General features: G+C 43.1%; 1 protein-coding gene across 1 annotated transcript in view; it reads left to right on the forward strand.

Annotated features, from left to right (window-relative positions):
• Window positions 1-2,269: 2,269 nt before the first annotated feature.
• Window positions 2,270-14,734, forward strand: part of slc8a1b (solute carrier family 8 member 1b) — a 169,612-nt gene continuing 157,147 nt past the window's right edge. Inside the window, exons 1-2 of the mRNA XM_079513128.1 lie at window positions 2,270-2,787; window positions 11,571-12,526. Coding sequence (XP_079369254.1) covers window positions 11,627-12,526 — 900 coding nt within the window. The 5' untranslated portion in view covers window positions 2,270-2,787; window positions 11,571-11,626. The remainder of the gene's footprint in view (window positions 2,788-11,570; window positions 12,527-14,734) is intronic.

The following is a 14,734-nucleotide window of genomic DNA, read 5'->3' on the forward strand; positions in this document are numbered from 1 at the left end:
GTCATCTTTGATGTTTTCTTTTTCAACTTTCTAAGGAAATTCTGACAGACTGTCTGTCTGTCAGAGCGAAATTGTTTGGTTGAGCTCTGGAATCTGCCGCTATAGTAGGGCCTTAGAACATGTATTTTATTAATCCATGAATTAACTTGAAAGATTGCACTCAGTGCATATCTCCACCAATACTAGGGACAACAACACATACTAGGACCATAATGGAAACAAGTCTGCATGACTTTTTGTTATGCTTTTATCCTAATGGGCCTAACTCCGGGCTGTTTACATTTATGACTAATAAAGTATTCAATGAATCAATCAATCAATCAATCAATCAATCAATCAATCAACCAATCAATCAATCAATCAACCCAGCTGTCAAGATATGCCATTTCCATCTTAAATGTGAACTTGGTTGTGTCTTGTGACCATTGTCCTTTTCAAAACAAAAGCTAATCATTTCCAGTAAAATCCATAGTGTTCATTAATGTCTGAAAATGTACAAAATCTACAAATGTACATTTGTACACTCTTTGCAAATGGATAAATTGGATAAACACTGAGATTTTTCCAACCCGTTTCATGCAACTGAATTTGATGTACCCATGGGTATTATGCCACTCCCACATTTATACAGTATGCCTCACCTGGCAAATAGTTCGCTGCTGCGTTATGATTTTGATTTTGATTGATTCAATCAATCAATAAATCAATCAATCAATCAATCAATCAATCTGCACTCTTACGTAGCCTAATATTTTCCTATCCCCCTATTATATTCCTAAAATTGTTAAAGGAATTGTCAATAGATCAGCACATATTCCATAGCCACGTTCCATACAATAATTAAGTGACAGTATAGGCAGTAGCAGCATCTCAAGTGAATGGCTGCTGCAACAGCTGCAAGCCTGCAACAGTAGCAGCAGCGCTATAGCAATTAAGCAGCAGAATCTGCAGCAGCCAGCAGCATTCACTTGATTGACAGGAGGAAGGAGGGCTTTAGACCTAAGGTGAATGGCATTGGCGGAGGACACAGCCCGGGGAGAAACCTGTCTGAATTATGAATGAATGATCTCATGCTTTATGGCGCTTTATGGCGCTCTCTCTCTCTCTCTCACACGCATGCACGCACGCACACACACACACACACACACACACACACACACACACACACACACACACACACACACACGAGGTGCTAACAGCCTATCATATAATTAGCCTCATGTGCAATTAATCTTATAGCCATCCCTTCAGATTTGACGATTGATGAAGGTCGGAAATCGGAATAATTGCCTGCCTACGAAGATTAGGTCCTATAGCTATTTTTATTTGCCCTATGCGTGAATTTGGTAATTTGGCACTTGACTTATAGCCTACATCGAAAATATCCTATTTGTCGCAAAACCTGCCTAGATAATGTTCAAATATCACACAGTAGGCTACAGCGACAGCACAGCTGCATAATTGTGTTTACTTTATGCGACAGCTAAAACAAGAGGAACTTGGAAGATCGAGCCAAGCAGAGGTAGAGGTTTTTTTTTTGTTTTTTTTTTTTACAATAATAGGCTTTCAATGAGTTACAGTCTATAAGCCTACTGTATAAGGTACCCTAACATATTCAGTATAAATCAAAGTGAGGGTAAACAATCCGAGTTAAAATGTGCAACACTCTGAGAATGTAGACTAGGCTACTGGAGTGTAAGGCTGAGTTAGCTCTGGTCCATAGTTCTATTCCTTTGCATTACATTAGAGCTATTAGAGCTATGGACCAGAGCTAAGGCATGTGTGAGTGTGACTACTGACTGCAGAGTCCCTTGGGCTGGGATGTGTCGGTCTGTGTTAACAGGCTGGTTGGCAACAAGCCGTTCTTCGCCCCCTTCGCTCCACTCGACATAACGCTAGCCTTGGCTTGGATCAAGACTATCATAGTCTTCATAGCTGTATTTTATCTGAGTCTGACTTTTGCTTTCGAAAGTCAGACACAGACACACACACACACACACACACACACACACACACACACACACACACACACACACGTACGCACGCGCGCTGTCTCTCTCTGTGAGAGTGATCGATTCGACATCAACCTGGACCGGGGACCACCACCGCACCAGGACAGGAGGACGCGGGACACCCGGTTTGCCTCAGCTGCCATCGCCCCGCTGCGCCTATCCCAAGCCCTCCCTCTATTCCGTAGCTACACGGGACCGCTGCCCACCCTAGTTCCTCCAATCCGACGGTCTGAGAGCTGCACAAGTGAGTGAGCGAGGGAGCTTGAGAGCGAGAGAGCTTGAGACGAGCGAGAGTTGAGAAAGAGAGAGAGAGAGAGAGAGAGAGAGAGAGAGGGGAGGAAAAGGAAAGAATGAGGAAGAACTCACATCTCCTGCACACCTCGTCCCGCGACATGCAGCAGATTTGCTGATAAAGCGTCGCTTCTTTCGGTCACCCGAGTATACAGGTCGCAGTGGAAAGAAGGGAAGAAAAACTGCGGGTGTATCGGAATCTTTACACCTCGCCAACCCCCTTTCCTGCGTCTCTGCTGGTGGATAAAGCCGTCCCTTGGTAGCTCTTATAAGAGCTCCAAAACGAATGTGTGCGTGGTGCTTTCTACAACTGAGTAAGCTCCGGCGCTTCTCTCCCGTTTCCACGGCCGTTTCTGGGACTTAAACCATATCTTCGCCCGTCTGTGTGTGTAGCTCACTACTGTTACCAGAACCACTGCCGATCAATCTACTTCGGACTGTGGGCAACCCCAACCCCTGGGCTTTCACCTACTGAGAAAACAAGGTAGGATATTGCGCACGTTTCTGGATTTGTAGAGGATTTGGGGCTTTCGTTTGCTCTGTAAGTTCCGCTGGTCCATGCAGGGGTCGGATGCCTGCGATGCCCTATCGGACACAATGTGGGGATTCTGGGGAACCCCAATATCCACCTCGTTTTTTCTCTGATGGGAGGAGAGGAATATTCTCGCCTATACCGGGGGCCGCTGATCTCAGTCGATTCATTGGAAGTATAATGTGACTGTCAATCTAGGCTAGGAGCATCCATTGTCGACCTTTTTTTCTTCTTATTCTGTTTTTGAATCTTTTCATGTCTTCTCCGTGCCTGTACGGGCGCTTACGAGCCTGGCCGCATGCACTGCTTTCTTGAGGAATCATTATGGATGCAGAACACGTCCATTGCGCGAAGCGGTGATAACCATGTTTTCACGTTTTGCAGTCAATGTAGGTGGAAGTTCTGACAAACGAGCGTTCGCATAGGCCATATAGGCTGAGAGAAGAACGATTTTCCGTCATATATTATGAATTATAAATTATAGTCACTCTAGGCAGGCCATATGGGTGACAAAGCCTCAGCCAGCGCACCGCAACCACCTTTGCGCAATTGTACAGTTGTTTAATCCATTCCACATTACGCCTGCCCCTGCCCCATGCATCGATAGGTTGTTTGGGCATCTATATGCCGCACAACACGTATGCCTGTATAATAGGGTGGACGTGAGGTAGCGGTAAGCGGTTTAATAAGGTCTGACTCCTTGGGTGCATGTCTTATCTGATTTGGAGAGAACGGGGTTGATTTTTTTCCCTTCAATTTTAAACGGTTATCTCTTCTTCCTTCCGCCCCTTTCCGCTTCTTAGGCGCTATATTAGGAATAGCTATGGCAGCCTTTGACACCTCAAAGGAGTATTCTTCACAGTAGGATATACAGGTATAGACGTATGACAGAGACAGACAAGACGCCGTGGTATTCCCTGCAGTGCCTGCTTGATCTGGATCACTGCATGTAGTATTTTCTGTCCAGTACAGAGGCACTAAAGACAGTTACGATAAGCCCATCATGTATTCAATCCAATTTCAGTTCAATTTAACGGAACTTTGGTATAACACAGAATTCACAGATAGCCAAAAGCAGCTTACACAAATCAACTGCATCCACTTTACAACGGTCAAAACGGAACACAGAGCAAGTCTGCTTTAGCTTGATCTAATAAGTGTCAAACAGGGCTAGAGGGAGCTACTCATTATCTAACATGGCTTTGACATTTAAGGCATTTAGCTGATGGTGTTCTCCAGAATGGCTTGCAATGAATCAACAGCTACAGCAAATTGATATAGGCTATAAGGGGTAGCCTACACTGGCCATACTGCAGTACACAGCATGTGTAGCTTTAATTTCCATTAATGCTGCAAGCTGACCATAAACGACAATCCTTGGTTATTTCCAGAAAAGGAGTTGGATGGAAGCTCACGCACCATTCACAAGTCAATAGTATATAGTAAAGAAGCTAATATACGTAGGCCTATGTGTAACACAAATTCATTCATTGGAAATCCATGGCAATTATGTTAGTGAATGGACACTGACCTATAGTCCATTGGAAGTCAATGGACTGTAAGTTGATATTGTGGGTAGCAATATTCCCAAGAAAACCGGCGGTGACTAGTCAGTGACCACTGCAGCCTTTACAAATCTAAGGCAAATTACTAGAATGGTATAACCATCCCACCATTAAATCAATCATCAATGTTGAATAGACTGATACACTCTTAGCTGGTTGGCAATTCCCATAAAAGGAGATGGACATTTTTGTGTCCATTATAACTATGCCTGCATGGCAAACAAACTGATTTGCAATGGCAAGTATGCTATGCTATGACACAGCCAATCATTTCAGTCAGTGATTATTTGCATTGATACTGGGGCATGATTCTGCCCAGTCCCTAAGTGTATTGCACTAATAACTGGCTTTTACTGTGACCCCACCTTCCCATTCAAGGTGGTCTGATTGACAGTTATATTGTGAACCAACCATTATATAATTAGTTATTGTCAATTAAGGTTGATTGGTAGACATTAGACAACTCTGTTGCTTATCCGTTCTTTTGCTATTATTTTACTCAAGGGTTTATAGCTACTGTTACTAAAAGCGAATGATTAGGCCTATATCGTTAAACAAATGCATGTGATGTAGACATACACATACAGTACATAATAATATTTGGACAGATATTATGTAATATGCTCTTAACTGTCATTTCACATGTCATGAGCTTCTTTTCTCTGCGATGCATATAGCCTGAACTACAGTATTTGTTTCTCCATTCCAGTCAAATGACATAGCATGAGTTTATGCAGCCACTAGAATCCCCCCAACACACACATGAAAGAAAGAAGAAAATGTAGGGCCAGTGATAAAATATGAATGAACCAAAACAAGGCTACTCTACATGTAGTAGATATAGTGTGGCATTGTCTAGTTTAAAATTCTATAGTGTTGCACTATAGTATACTATAGTATAACATAAGTACTGTAACAGTTGCATGTTGATCACACTTTGAACTAGAAATCTCCGGCCAGGCCGGGTTGCCTATCCAGGGCTGTGGGTCGTGGGTTGCAGCCACTAGGACCCTAGGAAGCTGCAGGGGAAAATAATATTACCACGACATATGGTTCGTCTTTCCTCATTTGTGGTACATCATGCTATGGTCAGAAGAGTGTTTCCCCTATACTGTATGTATTATTGTGTCGCGGGCCACCACACAATGCATATACACGAGAGAGACTCGGAGTAGAGTTTCTGCTTCTTCGCCTGGAAAAGAGCCAGCTTAGGTGGTTCGGGCATCTGGTTAGGATGCCTCTCGAGCGTATCCCTAGGGAGGTCCTCGAGTCACGTCCCACTGGGAGGAGACCCCGGGGCAGACCAAGGTTGAGATGGAGGGATTACATCGACTCACTGGCCTTGGAACGCCTCGTGATCCCCCAGGAGGAAGTTACTAATGTTGCTCTGGAGAGGGAAATCTGGAGCTCTCTCGTGGAGCTGTTGCCCCCCGCGATAGAGGGCAATTATAAGACTTATTAGCCAGGGACACTTTTAAAGGGCTTTTGGAGGTGTGCTCTATAGAGACTCCTCCTTGTGTGTTTCCAGTTCAAATCTGCTGCTGAGCCAATCAAACAAAGCTTTTGGAATATTAACCGCAACGGGAAACGGTTATACTGTACCAACTCTGGAAACCCGGAACTACACTGCACTGAATATTGTAGCCAAAATAAAAAAAACTTTATGGTACATGTACATGTTTATCACATGACACCAGAGATATAGCAATATACATTATATAGGAATTTATGTGAGTTGTTGACAAAATCTGTAGGATTAGCAAAAAGTGTGTATTGAAATGGCGGAAAATCTGGAAAGAAATGGGTGTGTCACTGGCTCAAATGGAGTGTTGCATCATCATCCTCCGAGAAATATTGATTGTGTGACCTATGTACACTACAGGTGGAAAAAGTTCAGACTCAGACTAAAAAAATCATAAGATTCATAACCAGTGCAAAGGCTTTGGGTCAGTCTGGACTGTGATATAGGAGTCTCAAGAGGGAAAAGGAACCAGAGAGACTTAAAGAGGGGGACTGTTGGGAAGGGGGGTGTTCATTATCAGATGGATGGGTACAAAGAGACGGAGCTATCAGTGAATTGTTTTTGTTTTTTTACACGGGTGCTGTTCATTCCCAAAGGGATTAGTGTCAAATAAAGTCATAAATTGACAGATGGACAGCAAGACGTATAGAGAGATATCTGTCTGATGGAAGGACAGACAGACAGACAGACAGAATTACACAAGGAAGGACATGCGCTCTTGTGCCTTGTATTCTCTGTTGTTAGTGAAATAATATGACAAGACATCTTGGCTACAGGATTGGCTTCCAGGCACATCCAAGCTAAAAGAGCTAAGCAGCATTCCAACAAGGCTAAATGCAACCCATTAATCTTACATTGTTTGCAGGGAAAAGTGTGAATGCATAGGGGTGTGTGTGCGTGCGTGCGTGCATGCGTGCGTGCGAAGAGGAGGGATTGCCAGGTGTTGCTTTGCTTGTCTGGATTTGAACATTACGCATGCATCTTTCCTTATAGTTGGTCATTAAAATCTGCATTGGATTTGATGGATGACAATATGCAAGAATTGTGTGTGTGTGTGTGTGTGTGTGTGTGTGTGTGTGTGTGTGTGTGTGTGTGTGTGTGTGTGTGTGTGTGTGTGTGTGTGTGTGTGTGTGTGTGTGTGTGTGTGTGTGTGTGTGTGTGTGTGTGTGTGTGTGTGTGTGTGTGTGTGTGTGTGTGTGTGTGTGTGTGTGTGTGTGTGTGTGTGTGTGTGTGTGTGTGTGTGTGTGTGTGTGTGTGTGGGTCTAGCTCTCTGCGTTTGTGTCTGATGAGGGAAGCCCATCCGCACACACGCACACACACATGCACAAATACAGTCACCACTAGTCAGACCTGGTTACAGTAATGCTAAGTAGTGGAGCAGCCCATCCGCTTTATTTCATCAGATGAGTAGGATGAAGGAGATAGTCACTTCTCTTCTCTCCTCTCCTCTCCTCTCTTCTCTTCTCTTCTCTCCCGCATCATGATCATAACCTGGCTCTCTGCTTCATCCTCCTCGTCTCATGCCCCCTTTACAGCGTTCTCTCTCTCTGTTTTATAGCCTCCCTTCCTCTACATCCCCATCCTTCCCATTTACCTCTCTATCACCATCTTTCTCTTCCTCCTTTTGCTCTCTCCTTCCTATTTAATCATTTTTTTGCTCAAATGCTTCATTGTTGATCGCCTCTGCAGGGTGAGAAATCTGTACAGTATTCTCAGTGGTTGAGAGGGCTAACGGACATGCTTTGTTCTTCTGATGTTGCTAGTTCAAACCTTCATGAAGTATATTACTTCATGTACGTACGTCATTCTTCAGGCCCTGCAATGCTTGGGTACTGTTTAGGTCGGATTATTGTGATGGTGTGATGCATACAGTATTATTTGTTATGTCGTTTTACTTTTTACTTTAAGGGATATTTCAATAGGATCAGTGATGGTATAGACTTTGCACTAATGCCCTCAGTTTGTACAATTCTAAATGATTTATTCTGCAATATCTGGATATAAGTACAAATACTATATAGATCTACAGCTATGTCAGACAAAACAGCAGAAAATGATGCACCAAAATCAGATATTACATCATATGAAAAATACTAATGAAACAAGCGGTTTAACCACTTAAACTCTATTTGTTGACTGGTGTACCCCAGGGGTCTATTAATAGACCCCTGACATATTTCACTCTATGCCAAATCTCTTCACCGAAAATAGCAGTTTCCTTTCAAACAGATGCTCGGGGTCCAAAAGGAGATTGTAACTTGTAAGCGGTTCTGACATAGGCCCAGATGTAAGAACAGCTATAATACAGTAACACTGTACTGTTTAGCCACTTAAACCCTATATTGACCGGGGTCGACCAGGGGTCTATACCTTTTTCCTTCCTTTCCTAATTCTTATTTTCTGTTCACCCATTTGCCCAGAATATCGGGTGCTAGAGTAACATCTAAGGATCCATTGTAACACTTTTGGATTTAAACTGACTTCATCATTTCATCTGTATATGTAGACTGTGTGAAGTAAATTAAAGGTGATACCATCCTGCAGGGAATCACTTAGACTTCAGATGCTCTCCCATTTAAATTCCTTTAAGTGGCATATGAACTGGAGCATCTCTGGGCTCTGAAAAGGCTCATTTGGATAAGGGTAAGGGACCGGGTGGGCGTTTAAATCACTACCTATCAGCACAGTGTTTTGTGTACTTCCATTTCCATGGCGTCAATGTTTTGAGGTTTTCTTAATTTACGGATGGCTATATTTGGTAGGTGTCTTTTGTGAAAGGAATAGCGCAGTGTTGTGTAATGCTTAGTGAGCCCACCTTGTGAAGTTTGTGAACAGAGGATGACTGCGTACTACAGTCTTGCAATAAAATGTATAATCTCTCCCCCAGAATGCTCCTAAACATTATATTGCCCAGTGTCCAGTTTGGTACGTCGATAGAGAGGAACTAATCGATAGAGAGAAAATAATTTTTCTAACATTCACTATTTATACAGTAACCACTTTGGCTTTGCAGGGTAGTATCGAGGGCTGTAGCTTGCTGAAAATCCATGCTTGAGCAAGTAAAAGCGTTTCTTTTGGGTTTGTCGTTTTTTTCACTTTTCCCCAGTTGCATGCTCTACTGTAGTCTTATTGGGATTACAGGCCTGTAAATATATTGTTTTCTTAGCTGGGCTGTGACGACCGCCATGCATTTGAGTGCACCTCATCTTCAAACAGCTGAATCCCAAGGCGCGCACCCTTTACTATTGATTGTTTGAAAGAGCCAGACAAAGCCCTGCATGCCGTGTGACCACACAAGATGTCCGGCGAACGCAGTGAGCCACTGGATGAGGTCCAAAGCACATTAACTCTGGGGGGGGGGGGGGGGTCATTTATGAGCTTATTAAGTTGAGGTATAATTAAGTAAACGTCATTGCTTTCGTCACTGATTTTCTCAACATTTGAGGAAAGTCTCAAAGCACAGATGGTGTGCCCTGACGCAGCAATGAGAATTGCTACTCTTATACACTTACACAGTAAAAGCCTCAGCGTTAAATTAACACTATGGATTTTACTCCGTATTCCCCAGTCAATCATCTCTCCCGGTAGTTGTATTATTTAACTACTATACAATTACGATGGACACTGCAAAAAACGTGTTACTTTAACTCAAAAAATCTTTGCCGTTTACACATGCAGTGTCCACTGTCCACACATGCTTGCACTGAAGAGAGTGATAACGCTCTTTTGAATCCCTGTACTCATCAAGGGGAAAGCTAACCATGCTGCATGCAACACAGTATGTATGGAAGACAGTAAATGTCTTCCATACAAACAGATTTTCTTTTTTCTTTTTTTAATTTACGTTTTATTGAATTTTAATCAAACATACATGAAAACGAAACGACTGACAATTGACAATACATACAACCGAAAACAAAACAAGACAATATACGTACAATACACACAAGGGGAGATGTCTGCCTCTCTTCTCTATTGATGATCATTCATAATACATAAGTACCTCAAACAGGTGCATATACAGGTTAAACAGGTTTAACTGAAACTATACAAAATCAGGTCTTATGGTAGAAACATGAGTAATCCATCTAAACCAGTTATCTGTGAAGACTTCAACTTGACCTCTGAAGCTGAATGGAATTCTCTCCATAATAAATATACTATAGATTAAATCAATCCATTCATTCATAGTTGGTATAACATTTGTAAGCCACTTTTTTGTTAAGGCTTTTTTGGATACAAACAGATTTTCAGTATACTATAACTATACACACTTCCATGTACAGGTGCACACCACACCCAGTTGTACATAACTACATATATGCCTACACATCATGAACAAACAATACTCATGCACAATACTCAGAACACAGACACACTGCCACAATGGCTTCGATCATTATTGTATAATGTAATATTCCTACTAATGAATTACATAATGCTTCTGCGGAGGGTGATACAATCATGTGCAATCATCTCGTAATTAATGTGTACACTTTCAGTGCATGTTTATTTCGGTTCAGAGGAAAGAATCAGTCGCTGAAAAGTGTATGCTGATTGAATTAGCATTTCACACATTTTATCAAGCACCTTTTTGTGTGCAGTGTATGTGTGTACGCACACATGTGTGATTGTGTATTTATTTATTTGAAAATAACAACTGTGCCTATTATATGTCTACCTTTGTGTGTGTGTGTGGGTGTAGTGCTTGTGGAAATTGAAATATTGATTTGTAATTATAGTGTAATAGGTTTCTGTGACTTAAAACCAATCCTCTGTTTTCTTAAGGCCATCACGCAGAATTAGATTTAGTAATTAGCCTGTCCAGTGACCACATATTGTTTGAAAGACTATTGAGAAGTGTATCTCATTATATACTGAACAGTGGGTCGTCAAGTCACGGCCACTGGCCGCAGCCTGTGCTTCAAGGAGAAGCATACTGCCAGTATGTTGCGTTTTGTCTCCAGCCTGCATAAAACAAGACATTTATATAGGCCGCTATTTTCCAACGTGAGCACAGATATTCATACAGTACGATTCATCTTGAAGCCCTGTGAAATACCATTCATTCAGACTAGATTTGGATTCGTCGATTTGATTGACATGATGACAGATTAAATTAAATTGTCGATTTATGCTTAAAATGCCCAACATGGGCTATGCACCCTAATCATTGGGCTATCGGGTCGCTGCTATAGTAATTCATTAATTGAATCGGTGAAGTGGCCAGTGGTAATGATTAGTAGCCTGGCTAATAAGCCAGACCGAATCAGCCGGGGATCATCATCATCATCCTAAGCTTTATTTAAACTCTGAGTACAATTTAGGGGCAGGCCCTCATTTTCAATGTAGCCAAAAAAAATCAAACAATATACATTGTGGGATGAATGCGTAGGAGGAGGTTCTACTGAGAAATAATAGATCGGAGCATCTCATTAAACATTTGTTTTAACTAGTACATTTTCTGGGACTGCAAACTTACGGTAGTTCAAAATTATTTGTATTATTATTATGTTTTTCTCCTTTGAAACATACTGCCACGATAAAGGTATTTAGCACTGCTGAGTGCTAAATACCTTTTTTATTTGACTATTGACACATGGCTCAGCTTATTTTGATCAATTCTCTCTTCTCTCTACCTTCCTTAGGTCCCAGATGCTCCCATCGGCCTCCATCCCATAATAATAATAACACTGGTCTCACCATGGGTCGCTGGGATCCCTCCTTACCTTCCTCCTCCCTCCTCTCCCCTACCTTGAGGCTAACGGTTGCCACGACGATCTTCCTCCTCGTGCTCAAGCTCCACCCGTCGTCGGCCGGCGTGTCCTCCACATTGGCCGGCGTGGAGGACTCCGTCTCTGCAGTGTCCACCACCAACCAGAGTGTGTGCAGCGAGGCGGAGCCATGCTCAAAAGGCGTCATACTCCCCATCTGGGAGCCCCTGAACCCATCGTTTGGCGACAAGGTGGCCCGGGCGACAGTGTACTTTGTGGCGTTGTCCTACATGTTCCTGGGCGTGTCCATCATCGCTGACCGCTTCATGGCATCCATCGAGGTGATCACCTCGCAGGAGAAGGAGATCACCATCAAGAAGCCCAACGGCGAGACCACCACCACCACCGTGCGCATCTGGAACGAGACGGTGTCCAACCTGACGCTGATGGCCTTGGGGTCGTCCGCCCCAGAGATCATGCTCTCCGTCATCGAGATCATAGGGCATAACTTCCAAGCCGGATCCCTGGGGCCCGCCACGATCGTGGGCTCTGCGGCGTTCAACATGTTCGTCATCATCGGACTCTGCGTCTATGTTGTGCCGGACGGGGAGGTTCGCAAGGTGAAGCACCTGCGTGTCTTCTTCGTCACAGCCTCCTGGAGCATCTTCGCCTACATTTGGCTCTACCTGATCCTGGCCGTGATCTCACCTGGCATAGTGCAGGTGTGGGAGGGGCTCCTGACGCTCTTCTTCTTCCCAATCTGTGTGCTGTTTGCCTGGGTGGCCGACCGGCGCCTGCTCTTCTACAAGTATGTGTACAAGCGCTACCGCGCTGGCAAGCAGCGCGGCATGATCATCGAGACAGAGGGGGACCGCCCGCTTCCCTCCAAGGTACAGTATTTGATAGAGATGCATGCACTGTATTATGATTAGAATCAATATTGTGCATGTACTGTATATAAAAGGCAAAAGCACGTTTTGTGTGGCACCTCCCCATGATTGGGATGAACGGCATTGTTTGTGTAAATAAGACGAGTGCCAGTGATGGTGAATAGGTTAACCCATTCTGGGCGGGAACCCCTTTTGGTGTTAGCATTATGTTATGCTTTAGCTATTGAAAAATAGCAGATCTACAAGCTCATAGCGCGCCACCGAGTGGCGTGCTACAAGCTTGTAGGTCTGCTATTTTTGAAAAATCGAAGAACCACTGACATAGAAACATAGCTTTTTCAGAAAACTGTCAGGTTGTAGAAGACATTTTTAGAATCTGATCTCAGGTCAGAATGGGTTAACACCCCTATCATTGAATCCACCCGTACACCTGCTGGCCTGCGATCGAATCCTACCTCCTTCCGTTGCCTCCCCTACGCTATCAACCTCCCAGTGGTCCTACCATCTGGCTCAATACCAAGGCTGCACGCACTCTCTTCTTGACAAAAACACAACATACCGACTGTTCTCAAGCCTCTGAAATTGCATGTTGTTGACAGTGGTGACAGTAAATATGCATATTATCCACACTTTCATGCGGAATCTCCTGAACTTCAGAGAGCATTGCACTTCTCACGGCACCGCTGATATGTCTTCTCTACTCTACTCCAACGACACGTATACTGTACAACAGTTCTGCTCCCTCCAATTAATTAGGCTGTCCTCCTGTGCAGGCAAGACATTGAAAAGAGAAAATGAGAGCTGCCATGAAGGCGGAGGAAATGAGCAAGTCCATTACCAATCTGAAACAATTATAAGAAATAACTTTAATGGAATTCTGCCAACGCGATATTCCATACCTTTACCACAAAGCATATATTAATAACCTCTTACCCCTCACGCGCACAGAAACACAAAGATAGACCTGACAAAGTCAGATCAGTCATTTCAAGTTTTTAATTTCCTTTTTTGACTGCCCAGAGTGGTGTGGTGAGAATTATTAGACAAATCAAATTTAATTATCAGAATTGGGGTTTGGGGTGAAGTAATTTAACGCTCGATCAATTTAGAGATAATCTGCCGTTCACAATTGAGATAGAGAACTTACCTAATATTTGTATGGATATTAAATTGATCATTTTAAGAGCTTTTACAGTTTGCAGTCTGATTTAATCAAATTTGGGTGACTCAACTGTGTTAAATTTCAGTTCATATAGGCTAAAGATGACAAGAAATGCAGAAAGACTAACTTGTGAAAGTTATCAGTCAAGGTGAAGATAAAGTGAATTTAAAATGGATCCTACTGTAACTGTACCGATAGTTTGTAAACTACATTTTAGTTAGTCCTGCTTCTAGAGTCAGTGCTAAATAATCTGTTATCGACTGCTCATTTTGACTGTCTCCAGCCATTGTGGCATTTTGATAGTCATGTTTGAAGTCAGCATGTTTCTCATAGCGATCAGGCAGTGCACTCACTCCTGAGGGATTTCATTGTTCAAACAGATAATAATAGGAACGCAAACAAGCAGACAGCATAGAGGAGTCTAAATGGAATGTTTCATCCTACTGTAGTTCAGCAGGGGACAGAATGACCCAGAGATTGGGGACTTAAGCAGTACATCAGCCAAGCAGATGAATGCAATTAATTACCTCAAACAGACGTACAAGAGGTTCCTGCAGAGCTAGGAACCGCTGCTATACCGTGCTTTAGAATAGGGTTCTCAACGTTTTTGGCCGGGGACCCCCGAAAATGCTTTGGCAACGTCTCGGGACCCCCGCCCCCCCCCCCCCCCCCCCCCCCCCCCCAATATAAATTGACTGCTACAATAACCTTAATAATAGAGACAATACACCATAAATAAATACTGAAACCAGATATAATCATTAGGGAAGGTGTATGCATGGTGAAATTTATTTGGGGACCCCCCAAAATAATTTGGCGACCCCCCGAGGTCGCGACCCACGGGTTGAGAACCCCTGCTTTAGAAGAGTGACTCCCAAACTACTGCACAGGCACAAATGTTTCCCAGACATGTTTATAATCTTAAAAATGTCATCACTGTATTTCACTGTATTGCCAGGTCACAGCTATAGGATGACAGATACAGTATGCTGTGTTAAAAAACTGAATATCTGATGCAGCTCAGCACACAAGTCTGTAATTACGTT

Source organism: Electrona antarctica, assembly GCF_951216825.1.
Source record: "Electrona antarctica genome assembly, chromosome: 10".
Lineage (NCBI taxonomy): Eukaryota > Metazoa > Chordata > Actinopteri > Myctophiformes > Myctophidae > Electrona > Electrona antarctica.